Here is a 20,733-nt window from a genome sequence, read left to right on the forward strand (position 1 = left end):
TTACAGTACACACGTCCTTAACATTACGTACAGTACACGTGTCCGTTACATTACGTACAGTACACATGTCCTTTACATTACTTACAGTACACATGTCTTTTACATTACGCACGGTACACACGTTCTTTTGAATAGTTATGGTTTTTATTTGTAACAAAATGTAGTGAAGATCACTTTAATCAAGCGCTGTTTTTTTCAGTGTAAAACAGACGGTTGCATACCTTCGCATATCTTTTAATGTTTTACTATTAATCAGGAACTTTTTCATGACATATCTCTGTACTCAAAACTCATCATCTTGGATGTTTATAAAATTCGTAATAACTTCGATAAATGGCAACATTGAAAGCACCTACAGTACACACGTCCTATATGAGAGTAATAAAATAACGCAAATTATTCTCGTTTTATAATGTTGTTTTTAAATTAATACATCTAAATCCTATATTAAAATTTTGATGGATTTTCAAAATAATACTACCTCACTACAACAGAAGAAAATATCATATCCATGAAATGATGGTTATTTGAAACAACCCGAGAGAAAATATCCGCATTTTTTCTTATTTAACATTATCCATCATATGATTGGAGAAACTACTGATGGATAGTGATTAACATTAATGAGAAACGGTTTATCGTACTTGTTGTGTGATATTATCTACTTGTGTCCCATTTTAAATGTAACTGTACACTGGCCGCTGGTCTTTTGCTCATTTTCATGAACGTCATCACATTTATTTCCGGTGCCACTTTCGAAACCCATCGGAACTCCCTCGGCACTATTCGTTGATTCCTCGGGTGTTTTCGACATCTCGTGGTCGTGGTCGTGATCGTGATGATGACGGTGTTTATGGTGAAATGGCTGTAACGAGAAACGCCTATGTGTTTGCTTTCTCCCACCCCTACGTTTAGAAATATGTCGATTCTCTTTTCTCATTGTCCGAGTCTTATATATTTGTAGCTGTGTGTATAGACGCTTCAATTCAGCCTGCAATAAATAAAAGACATCTCTGTATATACATACCTCCAAAAGCTACATAACATACACCAACAACACTCTATCTACGGTTAGTGTTCCACAAAAAAACTAATCCGTAAAATTGTTTTTTACTTGTGAAATACTAGAAATGATATATGTGATAATGAATTCTGTCAAATTGATAAAACTGATTTCTTCGAACTGTGACAGATATCAAAATCGATGTTTACACTGTGTGAAAATATCACTTTTGGTATTAACCAATCATAATAGGTTATTCAACACTGTAGATTTTTTGTTCAAATACGGACGAAGCGACGGTAGAATAAGTGGTTATTTTTGGACCATCTTTGCTACATACACTAAGGAATTAATTGGCTTACATAATTGATGCCATTTATTAAAGCAAATCTTACCAAATAATAGAGAAAACGGCAGAATTGTGTTAAATAACTAATTCAAATTTGCGCGAAGTCTTGTTGTCAATTGTAACGTCATTAGAAAACGGCCAATTAAATACCATTTTGAACGAATTTGCATTGCTCCTGAAAAGGGAAGGAAACTCCTATTTACACACTTTATTTTCACATCTCCTTGATGTATAGGTAATCCCAACAGAACATTTTTTTTATTTAGTTAAAACTATTATTATAATTTATCATTATTATTGTCTTCATTCAAGGTCACAAGAATCAAATGTACTAAAATAAAAACTTTGGAAAGTCAGACAATGATATTTTTGCCTTGCTTTATTTGTTTATAGTTAAAAATTAAAAAAAAATGATGTAATTTTCCTCATATTTTGTTTAATGAATGTGCAAAAGACAAAATAAAATCATTATTAAGTGTATATTAGTTTTTATATTAAGATTATTTTTTTTTTTTTTTTTTTTTTTTTTTTTTTTTTTTTTTTNTTTTTTTTTATATCTATATATCTTTGATTATAACACAATCTCAACCAGAAGTAGTTCTCCTGAGGAGAGATTACTTTTGCAGAATACATATTTTTGAGATAATACTGCTGCACATAACTTAAAAAACCATGCGTAATATAACAAAGTGTTTTGGTTTGATACAAAAACAGAAAAATCAAATCTTCATGATTATGTGATATTGTGCATTGGTCATGTTTGGAATGGTACCAAAGTACTTTACCGGTTTTAATATTACATAAAAATGATCCTGTAGACAGAATACATAAATAGAAAGTTTTTAAAGAAGTTTAAAATATAGACTACCATTGTTACTATATATAGGCAAGTTGACAATGTTGAATATTTTGAATTTTGTGAACCTTTTGCATATTTTTCTAGTTAAAAGTATCACAGTGACTATGTTTACTTCGTGTATATCAACATAACACATTCAGTATCAAAATAACAGTAATTGTATTCACTATACACTATGATAATTGATTTTCAAAATAAGATTCGCCTGTGACATTTCTTTGTCATTTTTTAGGAAACCCCCGTCACTCAACCTGCAGCAATGAGGTCCACAACGATTATCAGTAGTAATAATGAATAATCATGTATGCACCTGTTGTTGATATTTATGTAAATACAAATGCCGAAACAATAAAAAAAAATTGAAGTAGTAATTGAATGTTGACCCCCACCGACACCATTCGTTGGAATGAAACGAGAATACATCACCATACATGTACGTTGCAGAACTGGACATGAGTTGAAGCATTTTAAACGGTTTGCTGTTCTAAAAAAACTGCATTTCTTCAACGCCCCGGGATCAATTCTAATATCGTGACTGCATTTGTCTCTTTTTGCCCAGCATTTGTATATATAGTTTTGGGGTGGGGATCGCAACCGTTTCAAAGTTATGACCCAGGGGTTAGGTCTGCAAGGGTGGGTCAGCCCAACCATTTGTACAATTTTGAATCTCCACCATCTAGGGATGCTTCCAGTCAAATATGGTTGATATCCACTTATTAGTTCCAGAGAAGAAGTCGCTTAAAGCAATATTGCCAAATTGACCCCTTTTGGCCCCGCCCCTCAGTCCCCTGGAGGGTCAGCCCCACCATTTGTACAAATTTGAATCCCCACCACCTAGGGATGCTTCCACTCAAATATGGTTGATATCCACTTATTAGTTCCAGAGAGGAGGTCGCTTAAAGCAATATAGCCAAATTGACCCCTTTTGGCCCCGCCCCTCAGTCCCATGGGGAGTCAGCCCCACCATTTGTACAATTTTGAATCCCCACCACCTAGGGATGCTTCCAGTCAAATTTAAGAAGAAGTCATTTAAAGAAATTGTTGACGTACGGACGGGCCCTATGGAGGATGAAAGCAGCTTGTTTTTAGTCGGTCGTTAGCTTTAATTTTTTGATACTTACCTACTTCACATGAACATTTAATCCTTTTATATTATATATACACTCTTCCCATATACATTCTTCTAAAACACACTAGATATTACATATATGTTTATACACTTTTCACAAACACACTAGATATTACATATATATATATACAAATGTACACTCTTCCCAAACACACTAGATATTACATATATATATATATCAACCCGAGAAAGGCCTAGAGACACTATCTCTGTCTTTTGTTTTATTTATATATATATATATATATATGTCATATGATACTATGCATCATAGAATCCGCCTGAAGAAGCCCTAGAAGGCAGAAAGGCCTAGCGGACGATCTGAAAAATTTGTTTTTATTCTATATTTTCCTTCGCAAGGACTTATTTATTTATTATCTACTATATATATATATATATAAAGAAAACATTGAGAAGTCCTTATGATAGACACTCTTTCCAAACAGACTCGATATTGCATGCACGTATATATACAAAGTATCCCTAAATGCTATCTAAAACATACACGTATATCCTCAGGATCCATGTCCGCCAAGCTGATTTCCCCGACGTCTACGTCTCCGTTGGAGGAGACGCCGATGTTAAGTTTCATGGACTCCGGCCCCATACTGTCCGGTCCGTCTGATGAGGAATACGCCCTATTACGTAAATGATGGTTCTCGGGCGGCCGGTGCGCATACAGAAGCTAAAACAAAGAAAACTGCATCAAACAGGCATCTGTAGCAATTCCTGTCCCGAAAGTTCTGTTTTAATCTCCTCCTAACTAACATGAAATTAGTATGCAATTACTATCGGAAACAATCATATAACCACCTATAGCTATTGTTTTTTTTTCCTGAATTTGATATTGTTATATTTGAAATATCCATCCGATTTATACAGAAGTTTTTGTTATTTTATCTTGTTTTGTTAATCGTATTCCAATACTAATAATAATTGGAGGTTCCTATATACCGCTTTATCACAACCTAGTTCTTAGGTCGTCTCAAAGCGGTTCACAAAGTATTATCCGTGGTTATAGGGCCTTTGCAACCAGCCAATATCTTTCTCAATTCACTGGGGAGCATACAGCCGGAGCTGCCATTTCGGCGCTAACAGCTAACATTCAACAATTCTAGCGCTGCCCAACCACGTACTCATTTACAGCTGAGTAGACTAGAACAAGCGGAGTCAAGTATCTTACTCAAAGATACAACACAGTGCCGTACCGTGACTCGAACACGCAACCCTTCGGTCACGAGCCCGGCTTCCTACCTCGAGACTACCGTGTCTCCTATAAGATAGAAGTCACATAAAAAATCACACTAGTTAAATCATGACATTGTTTTTAGAGACGATCCGCTGTTTAAACTGGCTTTAGCTGCTTAAACCTGTGAACAAATATTGTTTTATCCATTTTTTTTTCTATATCTTTTATTTAATTGAAAACCCAAATTTTAGGTCGTGATATTTGGCCTGCAGGTTGTTAATGCAAAAGATTATCAATTTTGTGAATATTACTGACACTGGCTTTCATTCAAGGTTAGAACAGTTCGATGTGTTAAAGTACTGACATAAATGTGTCCTACATTAAAAGTCAAACAAGGATATCTTGTATGAATTGTTTTTTGCTTTGTTTATACATGAATATGTGAATAGATCAAAAATATTTCACTAAACTTATTTTTCCAAATGAAAGGAAAATATCAAAAAAAAATAAACAATTATTATCTAAAATATTCTCTCCATATGTACCCCTCAAGGGTACAAAATCAGATAATAACTCCAAAGGTGAAAATGTGTGCGTTAGAATAACGACTATAATCTTCGTTTTCTGAAATTTTTACATATCTGTGTTATGGCATGTTAAGAACTATTTACGCGGTTTCCGAAGTAAATGCAAATAATTCTGTTTGTAGATAATTTGACAAGTATATTAACTGTGTATAGATGAGTTGACAACTTGCAATACATAGAACTATATATATAATCATTTTTCCTTAATACCCATATGGAGTCACGAGGTATTGCAATGGAGTTAGCAAGAATTACAACGGTGTATGGTAGTGTAACAATGTGTTTAGCATATATATATAACGTTGTAAGGTAGCGTAACAATGTGTTTAGAAGATCTACAACGGTGTAAGGTAGTGTAACAATGTGTTTAGCAGATCCACAACGGTGTAAGGTAGTGTAACAATGTGTTTAGCAGATCTACAAAGGTGTAAGGTAGCGTAACAATGTGTTTAGCAGATCTACAACGGTGTTATGTAGCGTAACAATGTGTTTAGCAGATCTACAACGGTGTTATGTAGCGTAACAATGTGTTTAGCAGATCTACAATGATGTAAGGTAGTGTAACAATGTGTTTAGCAGATCTACAACGGTGTAATGTAGCGTAACAATGTGTTTAGCAGATCTACAACGGTGTAAGGTAGCGTAACAATGTGTTTAGCAGATCTACAACGGTGTAAGGTAGCGTAACAATGTGTTTAGCAGATCTACAACGGTGTAAGGTAGCGTAACAATGTGTTTAGCAGATCTACAACGGTGTAAGGTAGCGTAACAATGTGTTTAGCAGATCTACAACGGTGTAAGGTAGCGTAACAATGTGTTTAGCAGATCTACAACGGTGTAAGGTAGCGTAACAATGTGTTTAGCAGATCTACAACGGTGTAAGGTAGCGTAACAATGTGTTTAGCAGATCTACAACGGTGTAAGGTAGCGTAACAATGTGTTTAGCAGATCTACAACGGTGTAAGGTAGCGTAACAATGTGTTTAGCAGATCTACAACGGTGTAAGGTAGCGTAACAATGTGTTTAGCAGATCTACAACGGTGTAAGGTAGCGTAACAATGTGTTTAGCAGATCTACAACGGTGTAAGGTAGCGTAACAATGTGTTTAGCAGATCTACAACGGTGTAAGGTAGCGTAACAATGTGTTTAGCAGATCTACAACGGTGTAAGGTAGCGTAACAATGTGTTTAGCAGATCTACAACGGTGTAAGGTAGCGTAACAATGTGTTTAGCAGATCTACAACGGTGTAAGGTAGCGTAACAATGTGTTTAGCAGATCTACAACGGTGTAAGGTAGCGTAACAATGTGTTTAGCAGATCTACAACGGTGTAAGGTAGCGTAACAATGTGTTTAGCAGATCTACAACGGTGTAAGGTAGCGTAACAATGTGTTTAGCAGATCTACAACGGTGTAAGGTAGCGTAACAATGTGTTTAGCAGATCTACAACGGTGTAAGGTAGCGTAACAATGTGTTTAGCAGATCTACAACGGTGTAAGGTAGCGTAACAATGTGTTTAGCAGATCTACAACGGTGTAAGGTAGCGTAACAATGTGTTTAGCAGATCTACAACGGTGTAAGGTAGCGTAACAATGTGTTTAGCAGATCTACAACGGTGTAAGGTAGCGTAACAATGTGTTTAGCAGATCTACAACGGTGTAAGGTAGCGTAACAATGTGTTTAGCAGATCTACAACGGTGTAAGGTAGCGTAACAATGTGTTTAGCAGATCTACAACGGTGTAAGGTAGCGTAACAATGTGTTTAGCAGATCTACAACGGTGTAAGGTAGCGTAACAATGTGTTTAGCAGATCTACAACGGTGTAAGGTAGCGTAACAATGTGTTTAGCAGATCTACAACGGTGTAAGGTAGCGTAACAATGTGTTTAGCAGATCTACAACGGTGTAAGGTAGCGTAACAATGTGTTTAGCAGATCTACAACGGTGTAAGGTAGCGTAACAATGTGTTTAGCAGATCTACAACGGTGTAAGGTAGCGTAACAATGTGTTTAGCAGATCTACAACGGTGTAAGGTAGCGTAACAATGTGTTTAGCAGATCTACAACGGTGTAAGGTAGCGTAACAATGTGTTTAGCAGATCTACAACGGTGTAAGGTAGCGTAACAATGTGTTTAGCAGATCTACAACGGTGTAAGGTAGCGTAACAATGTGTTTAGCAGATCTACAACGGTGTAAGGTAGCGTAACAATGTGTTTAGCAGATCTACAACGGTGTAAGGTAGCGTAACAATGTGTTTAGCAGATCTACAACGGTGTAAGGTAGCGTAACAATGTGTTTAGCAGATCTACAACGGTGTAAGGTAGCGTAACAATGTGTTTAGCAGATCTACAACGGTGTAAGGTAGCGTAACAATGTGTTTAGCAGATCTACAACGGTGTAAGGTAGCGTAACAATGTGTTTAGCAGATCTACAACGGTGTAAGGTAGCGTAACAATGTGTTTAGCAGATCTACAACGGTGTAAGGTAGCGTAACAATGTGTTTAGCAGATCTACAACGGTGTAAGGTAGCGTAACAATGTGTTTAGCAGATCTACAACGGTGTAAGGTAGCGTACCAATGTGTTTAGCAGATCTACAACGGTGCAAGGTAACGTAACAATGTGTTTAGCAGATCTACACCGGTGTAAGGTAGTGTACCAATGTGATAAGCAGATCTACAACGGTCTAAGGTAGTGTAACAATGTGTTTAGCAGATCTACAACGGTGTAAGGTGGTGTACCAATGTGTTAAGCAGATCTTCAACGGTGTAATGTAGCGTAACAATGTGTTTAGCAGATCTACAACGGTGTAAGGTAGCGTAACAATGTGTTTAGCAGAACTACAACGGTGCAAGGTAGCGTAACAATGTGTTTAGCAGATCTACAACGGTGTAAGGTAGCGTAACAATGTGTTTAGCAGATCTACAACGGGGGAAGGTAGTGTAACAATGTGTTTAGCAGATCTACAACGGCGTAAGGTGGTGTACCAATGTGTTAAGCAGATCTTCAACGGTGTAATGTAGTGAACAATGTGTTTAGCAGATCTACAACGGTGTAAGGTAGTGTAACAATGTGTTTAGCAGATATACAACGGTGTAAGGTAGCGTAACAATGTGTTTAGCAGATCTACAACGGTGTAATTTAGTGTAACAATGTGTTTATCAGATCTACAACGGTTTTAGGTAGTACGGTGTAAGGTAGTGTAACAATGTGTTTAGCAGATATACAACGGTGTAAGGTAGCGTAACAATGTGTTTAGCAGATCTACAACGGTGTAACGTAGCGTAACACTGTGTTTAGCAGATCTATAACGGTGTAAGGTAGTGTACCAATGTGTTTAGCAGATCTACAACGGTCTAAGGTAGCGTAATAATGTGTTTAGCAGATCTACAACGGTGTAATTTAGTGTAACAATGTGTTTATCAGATCTACAACGGTTTTAGGTAGTTAACAATGTGTTTAGCAGATCTACAACGATGTAATGGTGTTTAGCAGATATACAACCGTGTAAGGTAGCGTAACAATAGGTTAAGCAGATCTACAACGGTCTAAGGTAGCGTAATAATGTGTTTAGCCCATCTACAACGGTGTAATTTAGTGTAACAATGTGTTTAGCAGATATGTAGTGAACAATGTGTTTAGCAGATACAAACGGTAAGGTAGCGTAACAATGTGTACAATGGTGTAAGGTAGCGTAAAAATGTGTTTAGCAGATCTACAACGATGTAAGGTAGTGTAACAATGTGTTTATCAGATCTACAACGGTTTAAGGTAGTTAACAATGTGTTTAGCAGATCTTCAACGATGTAATGTAGCGTAACAATGTGTTAAGCAGATCTACAATGGGGTAAGGTAGTGTAATAAAGCGTACCAATGTGTTTAGCAGTAAGGTAGTGTAACAATGGGTTTAGCAGATCTACGACGGTGTAAGGTAGCGCAACAATGTGTTTAGCCGATCTTCAACGATGTCATGTAGCGTAACAATTTGTTAAGCAGATCTATAACGGTGTAAGGTAGAGTAACAATGTGTTTAACAGATCTACAACGGTATAATGTAGTGTACCAATGTTTTTAGCAGATCTACAGCGGTGTAATGTAGTGAACAATGTGTTTAGCGGATCTACAACGGTGTTATGTAGCGTAACAATTTGTTAAGCAGATCTACAACGGCGTAAGGTAGCGTAACGATGTGTTTAGCAGATGTACAACGGTGTAAGGTAGGGTAACAATGTGTTTAGAAGATCTACAACGGTGGAATGTAGCGTAACACTGTGTTTAGCAGATATACAACCGTGTAAGGTAGCGGAACAATGTGTTTAGCGGATCTACAACGGTGTTATGTAGCGTAACAATTTGTTAAGCAGATCTACAAAGATGTAAGGTAGTGTATCAATGTGTTTAGCAGAACTACAACGATGTAAGATAGTGTAACAGTGTGTTTAGCAGATCAACAACGGTGTAATGTAGTGTAACACTGTGATAAGCAGATCTACAAAGATGTAAGGTAGTGTAGCAATGTGTTAAGCAGATCTATAACGGTGTAAGGTAGAGTAACAATGTGTTTATGAGATCTACAACGGTTTAATGTAGTTAACAATGTGTTTAGCGGATCTACAACGGTGTAACGTAGCGTAACAATGTGTACAATGGTGTAAGGGAGCGTAACAATATGTTCAGCAGATCTACAAAGATGTAAGGTAGTGTAGCAATGTGTTTAGCAGCTCTACAACGGTGTAATGCAGTGTACCAATGTGATAAGCAGATCTAAAACGATGTAAGGTAGCGTAAAAATGTGTTTATCAGATCTACAACGGTTTAAGGTAGCGTAACAAGGTGTTTAGCAGATCTAAAACGGTCTAAGGTAGTGTAACAATGGGTTTAGCAGATCTACAGTAGTGTAACAATGTTGTTAGCAGATCTACAAGGTAGCGTAACACTGTGTTTAGCAGATCTTCAACGATGTTAAGCAGATCTATAACGGTGTAAGGTAGGGTAACAATGTGTTTATGAGATCTACAACGGTTTTAGGTAGTTAACAATGTGGTTAGCAGATCTACAATGGGGTAAGGTAGTGTACCAATGTTTTTAGCAGATCTACAGTAGTGTAACAATGTGTTTAGCAGATCTACAACGGTGTAATGTAGTGTACCAATGTGATTAGCAGATCTACAACGGTGTAAGGTAGTGTAATAATGTGTTTAGCAGATCTACAATGGTGTAAGGTAGCGTAACAATATGTTAAGCAGATCTACAAAGGTGTAAGGTAGTGTAAAAATGTGTTTAGCAGATACAAACGGTGTAAGGTAGCGTAACAATGTGTTTAGCAGATCTACAACGGTGTAAGGTAGCGTACCAATATGTTTAGCAGATCTACAACGGTGCAAGGTAGCGTAACAATGTGTTTAGCAGATCTACACCGGTGTAAGGTAATGTAACAATGTGTTTAGCAGATCTACAACGGTCTTAGGTAGTGTAACAATGTTTTTAGCAGATCTACAACGGTGTAATGTAGCGTAACAATGTGTTTAGCAGGTAGTGTACCAATGTGTTTAGCAGATCTACAACGGTCTTAGGTAGTGTAACAATGTTTTTAGCAGATCTACAACGGTGCAATGTAGCGTAGCAATGTGTTTAGCAGATCTGCAACGGTGTAAGGTATTGTAACAATGTGTTTAGCAGATCTTCAACGGTCTTAGGTAGTGTAACAATGTTTTTAGCAGATCTACAACGGTGTAATGTAGTATAACAATGTGTTTAGCAGATCTACAACTGTGTAAGGTAATGTGACAGTATGTTTAGCAGATCTACAACGATGTAAGATAGTGTAACAGTGTGTTTAGCAGATCTACAACGGTGTTATGTAGTGTAGCAATATGAATAGCAGATCTCCAATATGTTTAGCAGATCTACAACGGGGCAAGGTAGCGTAACAATGTGTTTAGCAGATCTAGAACGATGTAAGGTAGTGTAGCAATGTGTTTAGCAGATCTACAACGGTCTTAGGTAGTGTAACAATGTTTTCAGCAGATCTACAACGGTGTAATGTAGCGTAACAATGTGTTGAGCAGATCTACACCGGTGTAAGATAGTGTAACAAAGGTAAGATAGTGTAACAGTGTGTTTAGCAGATCTACAATGGTGTTATGTAGTGTAGCAATATGAATAGCAGATCTACAATGGTGTAAAGTAGTGTAACAATGTGTTTAGCAGATCCACAACGGTGTAAGGTAGCGTAACAATGTGTTTAGCGGATCTACAACTGTGTAAGGTAATGTAACAGTATGTTTAGCAGATCTACAACGAGGTAAAGTAGTGTAATAATGTGTTTAGCAGATCTACAACGGTGTAAGGAATTTTAACAATGTGTTTAGCAGATCTACAACGATATAAGGTAGCGTAATAATGTGTTTGGCACATCTACGACAATGTAAGGTAGTGTAACAATGTGTTTAGCAGATCCACAACGGTGTAAGGTAGCGTAACAATGTGTTTAGCAGATCTAGAACGATGTAAGGTAGTGTAGCAATGTGTTTAGCAGATCTACAACGGTGTAAGGGAGCGTAACAATGTGTTTAGCAGATCTAGAACGATGTAAGGTAGTGTAGCAATGTGTTTAGCAGATCTACAACGGTCTTAGGTAGTGTAACAATGTTTTCAGCAGATCTACAACGGTGTAATGTAGCGTAACAATGTGTTTAGCAGATCTCCAACGGTGTAAGGTAGCGTACCAATATGTTTAGAAGATCTACAACGGTGCAAGGTAGCGTAACAATGTGTTTACCAGATCTACAACGGTGTAAGGTAGTGTAATAATGTGTTTAGCAGATCTACAACGGTGCAATGTAGCGTAGCAATGTGTTTAGCAGATCTGCAACGGTGTAAGGTATTGTAACAATGTGTTTAGCAGATCTACAACTGTGTAAGGTAATGTGACAGTATGTTTAGCAGATCTACAACGATGTAAGGTAGTGTAACAATGTGTTTAGCAGATATAACGGTGTAAGGTAGTGTAACAATGTGTTTATCAGATCTCCAACGGTTTGAGGTAGTTAACAATGTGTTTAGCAGATCTACAACTGTGTAAGGTAATGTAACAGTATGTTTAGCAGATCTACAACGGTGTTATGTAGTGTAGCAATATGAATAGCAGATCTACAATGGTGTAAAGTAGTGTAACAATGTGTTTAGCAGATCTACAACGATGTAAGGTAGTGTAACAATGTGTTTAGCAGATCTTCAACGGTCTTAGGTAGTGTAACAATGTTTTTAGCAGATCTACAACGGTGTAATGTAGCGAAACAATGTGTTTAGCAGATCTAAAACGGTGTAAGGTAAAGTAACAATATGTTTTGCAATTCTACAACGTTGTAATGCAGCGTAACAATGTGTTTAGCAGATATACAACGGTGTAAGGTAGTCTAACAATGTGTTTAGCAGATCTACAACGGTGTAAGGTAGTGTAACAATGTGTTTAGCAGATCCACAACGGTGTAAGGTAGCGTAACAATGTGTTTAGCAGATCTACAATGGTGTAAGGTAGAGTAATAATGTGTTGAGCTGATCTACAAAGGTGTAAGGTAGTGGAACAATGAGTTTAGCAGATCTACAAAGATGTAAGGTAGTGTAACAATGTGTTTAGCAGATCTACAACGGTGTAGTGTAGCGTAACAATGTGTTTAGCAGATCTACAACGGTGTAGTGTAGCGTAACAATGTGTTTAGCAGATCTACAACGGTGTAATTTAGCGTAACAATGTGTTTAGCAGATCTACAACGATGTAAGGTAGTGTAACAATGTGTTTAGCAGATCTACAACGGTGTAAGGTAGTGTAACAATGTGTTTAGCAGATATAACGGTGTAAGGTAGTGTAACAATGTGTGTAGCAGTTCTACAACGGTGTAATGTAGCGTAACAATGTGTTTAGCAGATCTACAACGGTGTAAGGTAGAGTAATAATGTGTTTAGCAGATCTACAACAATGTAAGGTAGTGTAACACTATGTTTAGCAGATCTACAACGGTGTAAGGTAGTGTAACAATGTGTTTGGCAGTTCTACAACGGTGTAAGGTAGCGTAACAATGTGTTTAGCAGATCTACAACGGTGTAATGTAGCGTAACAATGTGTTGAGCAGATCTACACCGGTGTAAGATAGTGTAACAATGTGTTTACCATATATACAACGGTGTAAGGTAGTTAACAATGTGTTTAGCAGATCTACAACGGTGTAAGGTAGTGTAACAATGTGTTTAGCAGATCTACAACGGTGTAAGGTAGTGTAACAATGTGTTTGGCAGTTCTACAACGGTGTAAGGTAGCGTAAAAATGTGTTAAACAGATCTATTTTGGACTATTAGACTGTTAAAAAACTTGGTAGGATTGGAAAGGTTAATCGTATTGTATACAAATAGAATTTACTAATGGAAAAAAAATAACAAGTAAAATCATGATCACACACACACACACCCACACCCTCACACACACACACACACACACATTATAATAATAAAAGTAACTACCTAGGCGACACTGGTGGTTATGGAATGCATGGTATATATACTTGGATGAGATTAGACTTACCTTGGGACCGTATATGAGTAGCAATGTTACTGTGACTGTCATCTGACAGCGAACAAAATACATTAGGAACAGATAATCGGGGTGTAGATTTAACCAGTATACATGTCTGGAAAGAAAACACACAAGTATTACACCGAGAGGGCTGCTCAGGTAGGAGTGTAGTTATACAAATTAAGTACATAATGTGTTGAGAAAGGCAAAACATATTTTAGATAATAAAACAAATTTGATTGATTTATGTTTCAGATTCATGAGAAAAAATATTGCATTCAACATGTTTCATCACCTGTTGTTGGGTATAACTTTCGTTAGCATCAAATTGATATAACTTAAATAGATTTCCAACCAAGTTTAAAATATGTTCCACTGAAAGTAACCACATTATGATAACATAAGCTTTTTGTATATATAAAGCATATTAGAATTTATAGAATATGTGACCTCGGAGTAATGAATGCACAAGTTTGATCAAGTACCTTAAGACCTTTCTGTCCATGACTAACACTTATTTATAGCATATCTGGGTCTGAGAAAGAACATTTTGAAATTAAAAAATAAGCAACACTTTTCGGTCCGCCCCTCAGGCCCTAATGGAGAGGATCTTAATTTCTATGCCATTAAACTATTATCACGTGATAATTGTAAGTCTAGCTAACTTTGAATTACTTTCCGCTGAAAATAAACAAAATATACTTGAAAGTGTTATTTCCCTAAATAAACTATGGTTAAATTTTACCCTCACCTCTGGGGGAACCGTTGACCCAAACGTATTGAAATTCACTATTTTGATAAAGCTCCTAATGACCTTTCCATCCACAAACAAACGTTTATTAACTGTTTTTCGTTTTATTGAAAACATTATTTGACCTACGTTATTTACAAGATACAGAAGTAAATGAGTACCTACCTTAATACATAGAATATACAAGAAATAACAGCTTCGTAACAGATGGCTGCTGAGATGTAAGTTCCCTCTGAATAATCGGACGGCGCAGCTCTCACTTTGTAACATATGTATATCCCAAAACACAGGAACGTTAACTCAGCTGAAACAACGTACAGTATCTTTGAATATTGTACACATCTTTCCCTAACTTACGATCATATTACTAAATATTACAGTAAAATATATAATCTTCTTCTTATAAAACAGTACATAGTACATTCTCCTAATTATATAACAGTATACAATAGGCCCAATGGGCCTGCATCACTCACCTGGTATTGATCTCACAATTGTAACCTTATACGTGAATAAAAATACAGCTACAGGTAAACTATCAGTGTCTTGACTCGAAGTAATTCAAAAGAACCTGTTAAAAGATTTAAACACATTTGACCCCCGTAACCTTGAAAGTCAAGCAAGGACATTTAGTTGAACATTTTTTATAGCCCTTCATCGTCGTTTTAAAGTTTTTGACATGTTTGACCCCTTTGACCTGTGTCATTTGAACGAACTTGGTAACCTTTCATGCATGCATGTCTGTAGCCAAATATCATCACCCTGGACCTTTTGGTTATTCAGAAAAAATGTTTAAAGATTTCAACATATTTGACTCATGTGACCTTGAATACGGGTGTAGATCATTCATTTAAACAAACTTGGTAGCCCTTCATGCCAGCATGCTAATGGCCACAATATCATCACCCTGGACATTTGGGTTATTCAGAAGAAGTCGCTAAAAAGTGTTTCAAGACAATCGACCCATGTGGCCTTGAATATGAATGAAGGTCATTTATTTGAACAACCTTGGCAGCCCTTCATCCCAGCATGCTACTGACCGAATATCACCATACTGGTCCTTTTGGTTATTGTTTAAAGGTTTTTTAAGACAATTGACCCAAGTGACCTTGAATATGAGTGAAGGTCATTCGTTTAAAATAACACGGTATCCCTCAATCCCAGTTTGCTTGTGGTCAAATATCATCATTCTAGGTCTTTTGGTTATTAAGAAAAAGTTGTTTAAAGTAAACGTTTGACGCCGACCAACGGACGACGGACGCCGCGCCACGGCATGAGCTAAATTGGCCCCTTTGGCCAGGTGAGTTAATAATACATTTTCCTACTTATCTACAGTATATAATACATTTTCCTCCATATCTACAGTATACAATACATTCTTCTATTTATACTACAGCAAATAATACATTCTCTTACTTATTTACATTAAATTATGTATTCTCCTACTTATCTACAGTATATAATATATTCTCCAAGTTATCTACAGTATAATATAAATTCTCATAGTTATCTAGAGTGTATAATACATTCTCCTCTTTATCTACAGTATAAAACTCAGTATATACTTCATTCTTCTACTTATATAATAGTATCTAATACATTCTCCCACTTATCCTCCGTATATAATACATTCTCCTACTTATCTACAGTATAAAATACATTCTCGTACTTATCTATAGTATGTAATACATTCTTGTACATATCTACAGTACATAACAATTATTCCATCTATCTACAGTATAAAACACATTCTCCTACTTATCTTCTGTATACAATTCATCTCGTACTTATCTACAGTTTATAATACATTCTACTGCTTATCTTCTATATATAATAAATTCTCCTCCTTATCTTCTGTATACAATTCATCTCGTACTTATCTACAGTATCTATTACATTCTACTACTTATCTTCTGTATATAATTCATTCTCCTACTTTTCTACAGTATATAATACATTTTCCTATTAATACAACAGTATATAATAAATTCTTCTACCTATCAATAGCATAATATACATTCTCCTACTTATCTACAATATATAATCAATTCTTCTACCTATCTACAGTATATAGTACATTCTCGTACTTATCTACAGTATATAGTACATTCTCCTACTTAGATTCAGTATGCACTACTGTACATTCATACTTATATAACAGTATATAATACATTTTACTATTTATACAGCAATATTTAATTCATTTTCCTACTTATATAATAGTATATATTACATTCCCTCCTACTGACATAATGGCATATACTTTTTGTTTTGTTTCTACTTGCATAACAGTATAGAATACATTCTTCAACTTCAATAACATTATAAAACATGTTCTCTTTCATAAATATATGTTTGGCTCTACTGGAGTTATCACCCCAAAAGCTGACCAAAATATACACCTATTTCTTAAATATACTGAAACGGAAAAAAATCCAACTACTAAACTTGTTATGCATTTTGTATTAAATGTACATACATGTAGATTTATAGCAGGCGGGAGAATCAAAGTGCACCTTGTCTATAACCATAACTAAAGTTAAAAACAACCAGATGTGACGACAAACCTATGCACATCATGTGCGGCTAAAATATCAAAATACACGTGCCTACATAAACATATGCATTTTTTTCATTCAAACAAGTATCAATTTATCACAAACAGCGAGTCACATAATCGTCAATACTTTTGCAAACATTAACTCATTTTTAGTGACTTTTAGTAGACGAGGTTTATATCTGAACGCCACATGACGATTCGATGACCGGTCGTGATCAGATTATTAGGCTGGCACACCTATGTAACATAGGTTAACGGCAGCTGAAACGGCTGGGAATACGATACAATCACCAAACAGACTGCGTTAGACTAATTTGAATGCATGCCGTATGCAATGGCTAGCGGCACATATGTTTAGACTTTTCCTTATGAGATGTTGGAGGTCCATACTTTTCACAGATAAACCTCGATTGCAGTTATATCAAACAGATGCCCCTCAACGCGTGTGCCGACGTAGAGGTGAACGTTTTGGTGACGCCTGTGTTTTTGAGAATTGGAAATTAAATGAGCTTTCTTCGGAAAGCGAAATTTGATATAGATTCCATGAACTTAACTTATACTGAGGTTCAATTGAGATGACGTCAGAGATCACGTGATTCAGTTTTTAGAGTCTGTCACACAAAAACTCATACTTCAATTCCATGAACTTAACCTACTTAGGGTCCAAATGAGATTTCAGAGATGAGATTCGTGTTACGGTAATACTCAGATACATTGTGTACAGAAATCAGAAATCAATACATAATTCAAACTGTAACTGTATGTTTTATTCTATTTACAGGTAATATATACATGTACATGGTCAGCCCATGAAGTTAACAGTCTTATGATCATGAGCTACTGGCAGCGTGCTGCAGCAAGATCCCACCGCTAACACTCAATGAAATGTCTGTTGATATGTACAGTTCTTTGTTGTAGAATTTTCGGAACACGCTGTCACTTGCCCATCCGGCTATTTCCATAATGGTTGGCATTGAAACATTGGCTGCTTTAGCAGCCGACACCGACGTGCTTCTAGTACTGTGCGGTTTGAAAAGTGTCACGTCTATACCGGACAGTATGAGTACCTTCCTAACCCAGTTATATATATTTTGTTTACAAACCGGATTGTGTGCGTCTCATATATAGTCTGCACTACACACAACCTATAGTCTTGTTCAAATGCCTTTAGTTTTATGGGACTTAAGTGCTGTCCAGGTCTCGATTGTTTGAGTAGATCTGTTACCACAAACGTCACATAATCTGAGTTCACAGTGATGTTACGTACATCAAGCATATAAAAATTTTGACATCTTTGACTTGTAAGGATTGCTAACAACATGACTAATTCTAAGCTAAGCAACCGAACGAATATGGTATTTACAGGGCTTAAGGTTTCAAGGTATTTTTACACCACCGATACATCCCATGTATTGGAATATCGCGGCAGAGCTGTACGTTTCTAATAAACACCGTTTAACAATGTTACAGTCTACAGTATTCTTGTTTCCCACTATTTCTAATGGGGAACTAATACATTGCAGTATCATTTCATTTGCATAATTATGTCCCCAAAACAAAGTTTGGGGACATCCAAGAAGTCAAAGATGGCCGCCAGAGTCTTACTTCCGATGTTGAAGACTTTGGCCACTGATTTCGGTGAGAATTAGTACATAAGGGTTTTTTGGGGATGCACAAAACAAATGGAACAGTTTCGAACAGCTCAGTTGCCATGGTAACGAAATGAAGGTCTCCGATTGGTTGAAATTTAGCTGTTGACCGATTTTGCCCAAAATTGGTACATAACGGTTTCTAGGGATGCAAAATACAATGGAAACAGTTTCGAAAAGTTCAGTTGCCATGCTTACGAAATGGTGGCCTCTGATTGGTTGCAATTTAGCTGTTGTCTGATTCTGCCCAAAATTGGTACATAAGGGTTTTTAGTGTTATTCTTCCGCCTAAGCACTTAAGTCCAACAGGGGTCGTTTGGGGGACTTTTGTAACGGCCGTCCGTTACAATTATTACTAGTTATCAGGTCCCCCAAACGAAGTGGGGGATTTATTGGTTTTCTCCGTTTCTTATTACTAAGTCCCCCAAACGAAGTGGGGGACTTATTGGTTTAACTCCGTTTCTTATAAAGTCACCCCGAACGAAGTCGGGTGACTTGTTGTTATTGTTCCGTTTCTTTCTTCTTCTTCTTATTAAGTCACCCCGAACGAAGTCGGGTGACTTGTTGTTATTGTTCCGTTTCTTACTTATTACTATTATTAAGTCACCCCGAACGAAGTCGGACGACTTGTTGTTATTGTTCCGTTTCTTACTAATTACTATTATTAAGTCACCCCGAACGAGGTCGGACGACTTGTTGTTATTGTTCCGTTTCTTACTAATTACTATTATTAAGTCACCCCGAACGAAGTCGGACGACTTGTTGTTATTGTTGCGTTTTTTACTTATTATTCTTCCGCCGTCAAAAGTTTCCGCGCTAAATATCCGAAACTACTAATTGGATTCTTATCAAACTTTGCATTTATAGTCAGAACAATTTGTAGTTTTGCATAGGACTCTTATTTTTCCGCGTCAACCCTCCAAGATGGCCGCCGCTGCTCTGTTTGGCCGAAATGATATCCAGTTATAACATTCATTCTATTTGTATATAATGAAACTTGGTGAAAGGGATGATAACGTCACACCGATCGTTACAAATATTTCATTTTGGATTCAAAATGGCGCCCAATTTCAATGAAATTTGGTATGTAGGTGTAGTAGGGCACTACAAACAAAACCGCTGTGTTTGTTTTGTGAAAAAAACAAAATGGCTGCCATTCCTGGGATCTGATTGGTCAAAAAAATTCAACGCGAAATCATATCACCATTAATAACATTCGTTCTATTTCATCGAACATAATAAAACTCATAGAAAGGGATTACAACGTCACAGCGCTCGTTTTCGACACAAAATTAATTGACTTTGGATTCAAAATGGCGGCAAAATGCAGAAATCTGATTGGTCAAAATTTTAATATTGTCCGATTTTCATGAAATTTGGTATGTAGGTATATCATGGAACACCGGTCACTTTCGTTACCCACTTTCACATTTCGACAAAATGGCTGCCATTTTCTGGACTCTGATTAGTCGAAATTAAAATATCGGCTAATTTTAATGAAAATTGGTATGTAGGTGTAGTAAGGCACTGCAGCACAACTGCAGTGTTCGTTTTGTGAAACAAGAGGCCCAATGGGCCTGAATCGCTCACCTGGTTTTAATCTCACACTTGTAATCTTAAAAGTGGACTTAAATACAAAAACTTATTAAAAGATTTAAACATTATGACGCCTCTGACCTTGATTATCGAACAAGAACATGAGGTTGAACGGAGTTTATAGTCTTAAAACCCAGCATGCTTCTAGCAAAATATCATTACCCTGGACCTTTTGGTTATACAGAACAAATCATTTAAAGAATTAAACATATATTGACCAGTGTAACCTTGAGTATGGGCGAAGGTCATTCATTTGAACAAACTTGGTAGCCCTTCGTACCAGTATGTTACTGGTCAAATATCATCACCCTTGGCCTTTTGCTTTTTAAGAAGAAGTCATTCAAAGGTTTTAAACATATTTGACCCCAGTGACCTTGAATATAAGTCAAGGTCATTCATTTAAACAAACTTGATAGCCCTTCATCCCAGCATGTTACTGGCCAAATTTAAGCACCCTAGGCCTCTTGGTTATTCAGAAGAAGTTGTTTAAATGTTTTGA

The 20,733-nt window shown here is 36.6% G+C and overlaps 1 protein-coding gene across 1 annotated transcript in view; it reads right to left on the reverse strand.

Annotated features, from left to right (window-relative positions):
- Positions 1 to 645: 645 nt before the first annotated feature.
- LOC110447349 (probable G-protein coupled receptor 158) overlaps positions 646 to 20,733 on the reverse strand; it is a 36,345-nt gene continuing 16,257 nt past the window's right edge. The window contains exons 4-7 of the mRNA XM_021492969.1: positions 14,595 to 14,733; positions 13,688 to 13,793; positions 3,843 to 4,022; positions 646 to 991 (exon numbers count right to left, since the gene is read on the reverse strand). Of these exons, the coding sequence (XP_021348644.1) occupies positions 662 to 991; positions 3,843 to 4,022; positions 13,688 to 13,793; positions 14,595 to 14,733 (755 nt within the window). The 3' untranslated portion in view covers positions 646 to 661. The remainder of the gene's footprint in view (positions 992 to 3,842; positions 4,023 to 13,687; positions 13,794 to 14,594; positions 14,734 to 20,733) is intronic.

Source organism: Mizuhopecten yessoensis, unplaced genomic scaffold (genome assembly GCF_002113885.1).
Source record: "Mizuhopecten yessoensis strain PY_sf001 unplaced genomic scaffold, ASM211388v2 scaffold3331, whole genome shotgun sequence".
NCBI classification, from domain to species: domain Eukaryota; kingdom Metazoa; phylum Mollusca; class Bivalvia; order Pectinida; family Pectinidae; genus Mizuhopecten; species Mizuhopecten yessoensis.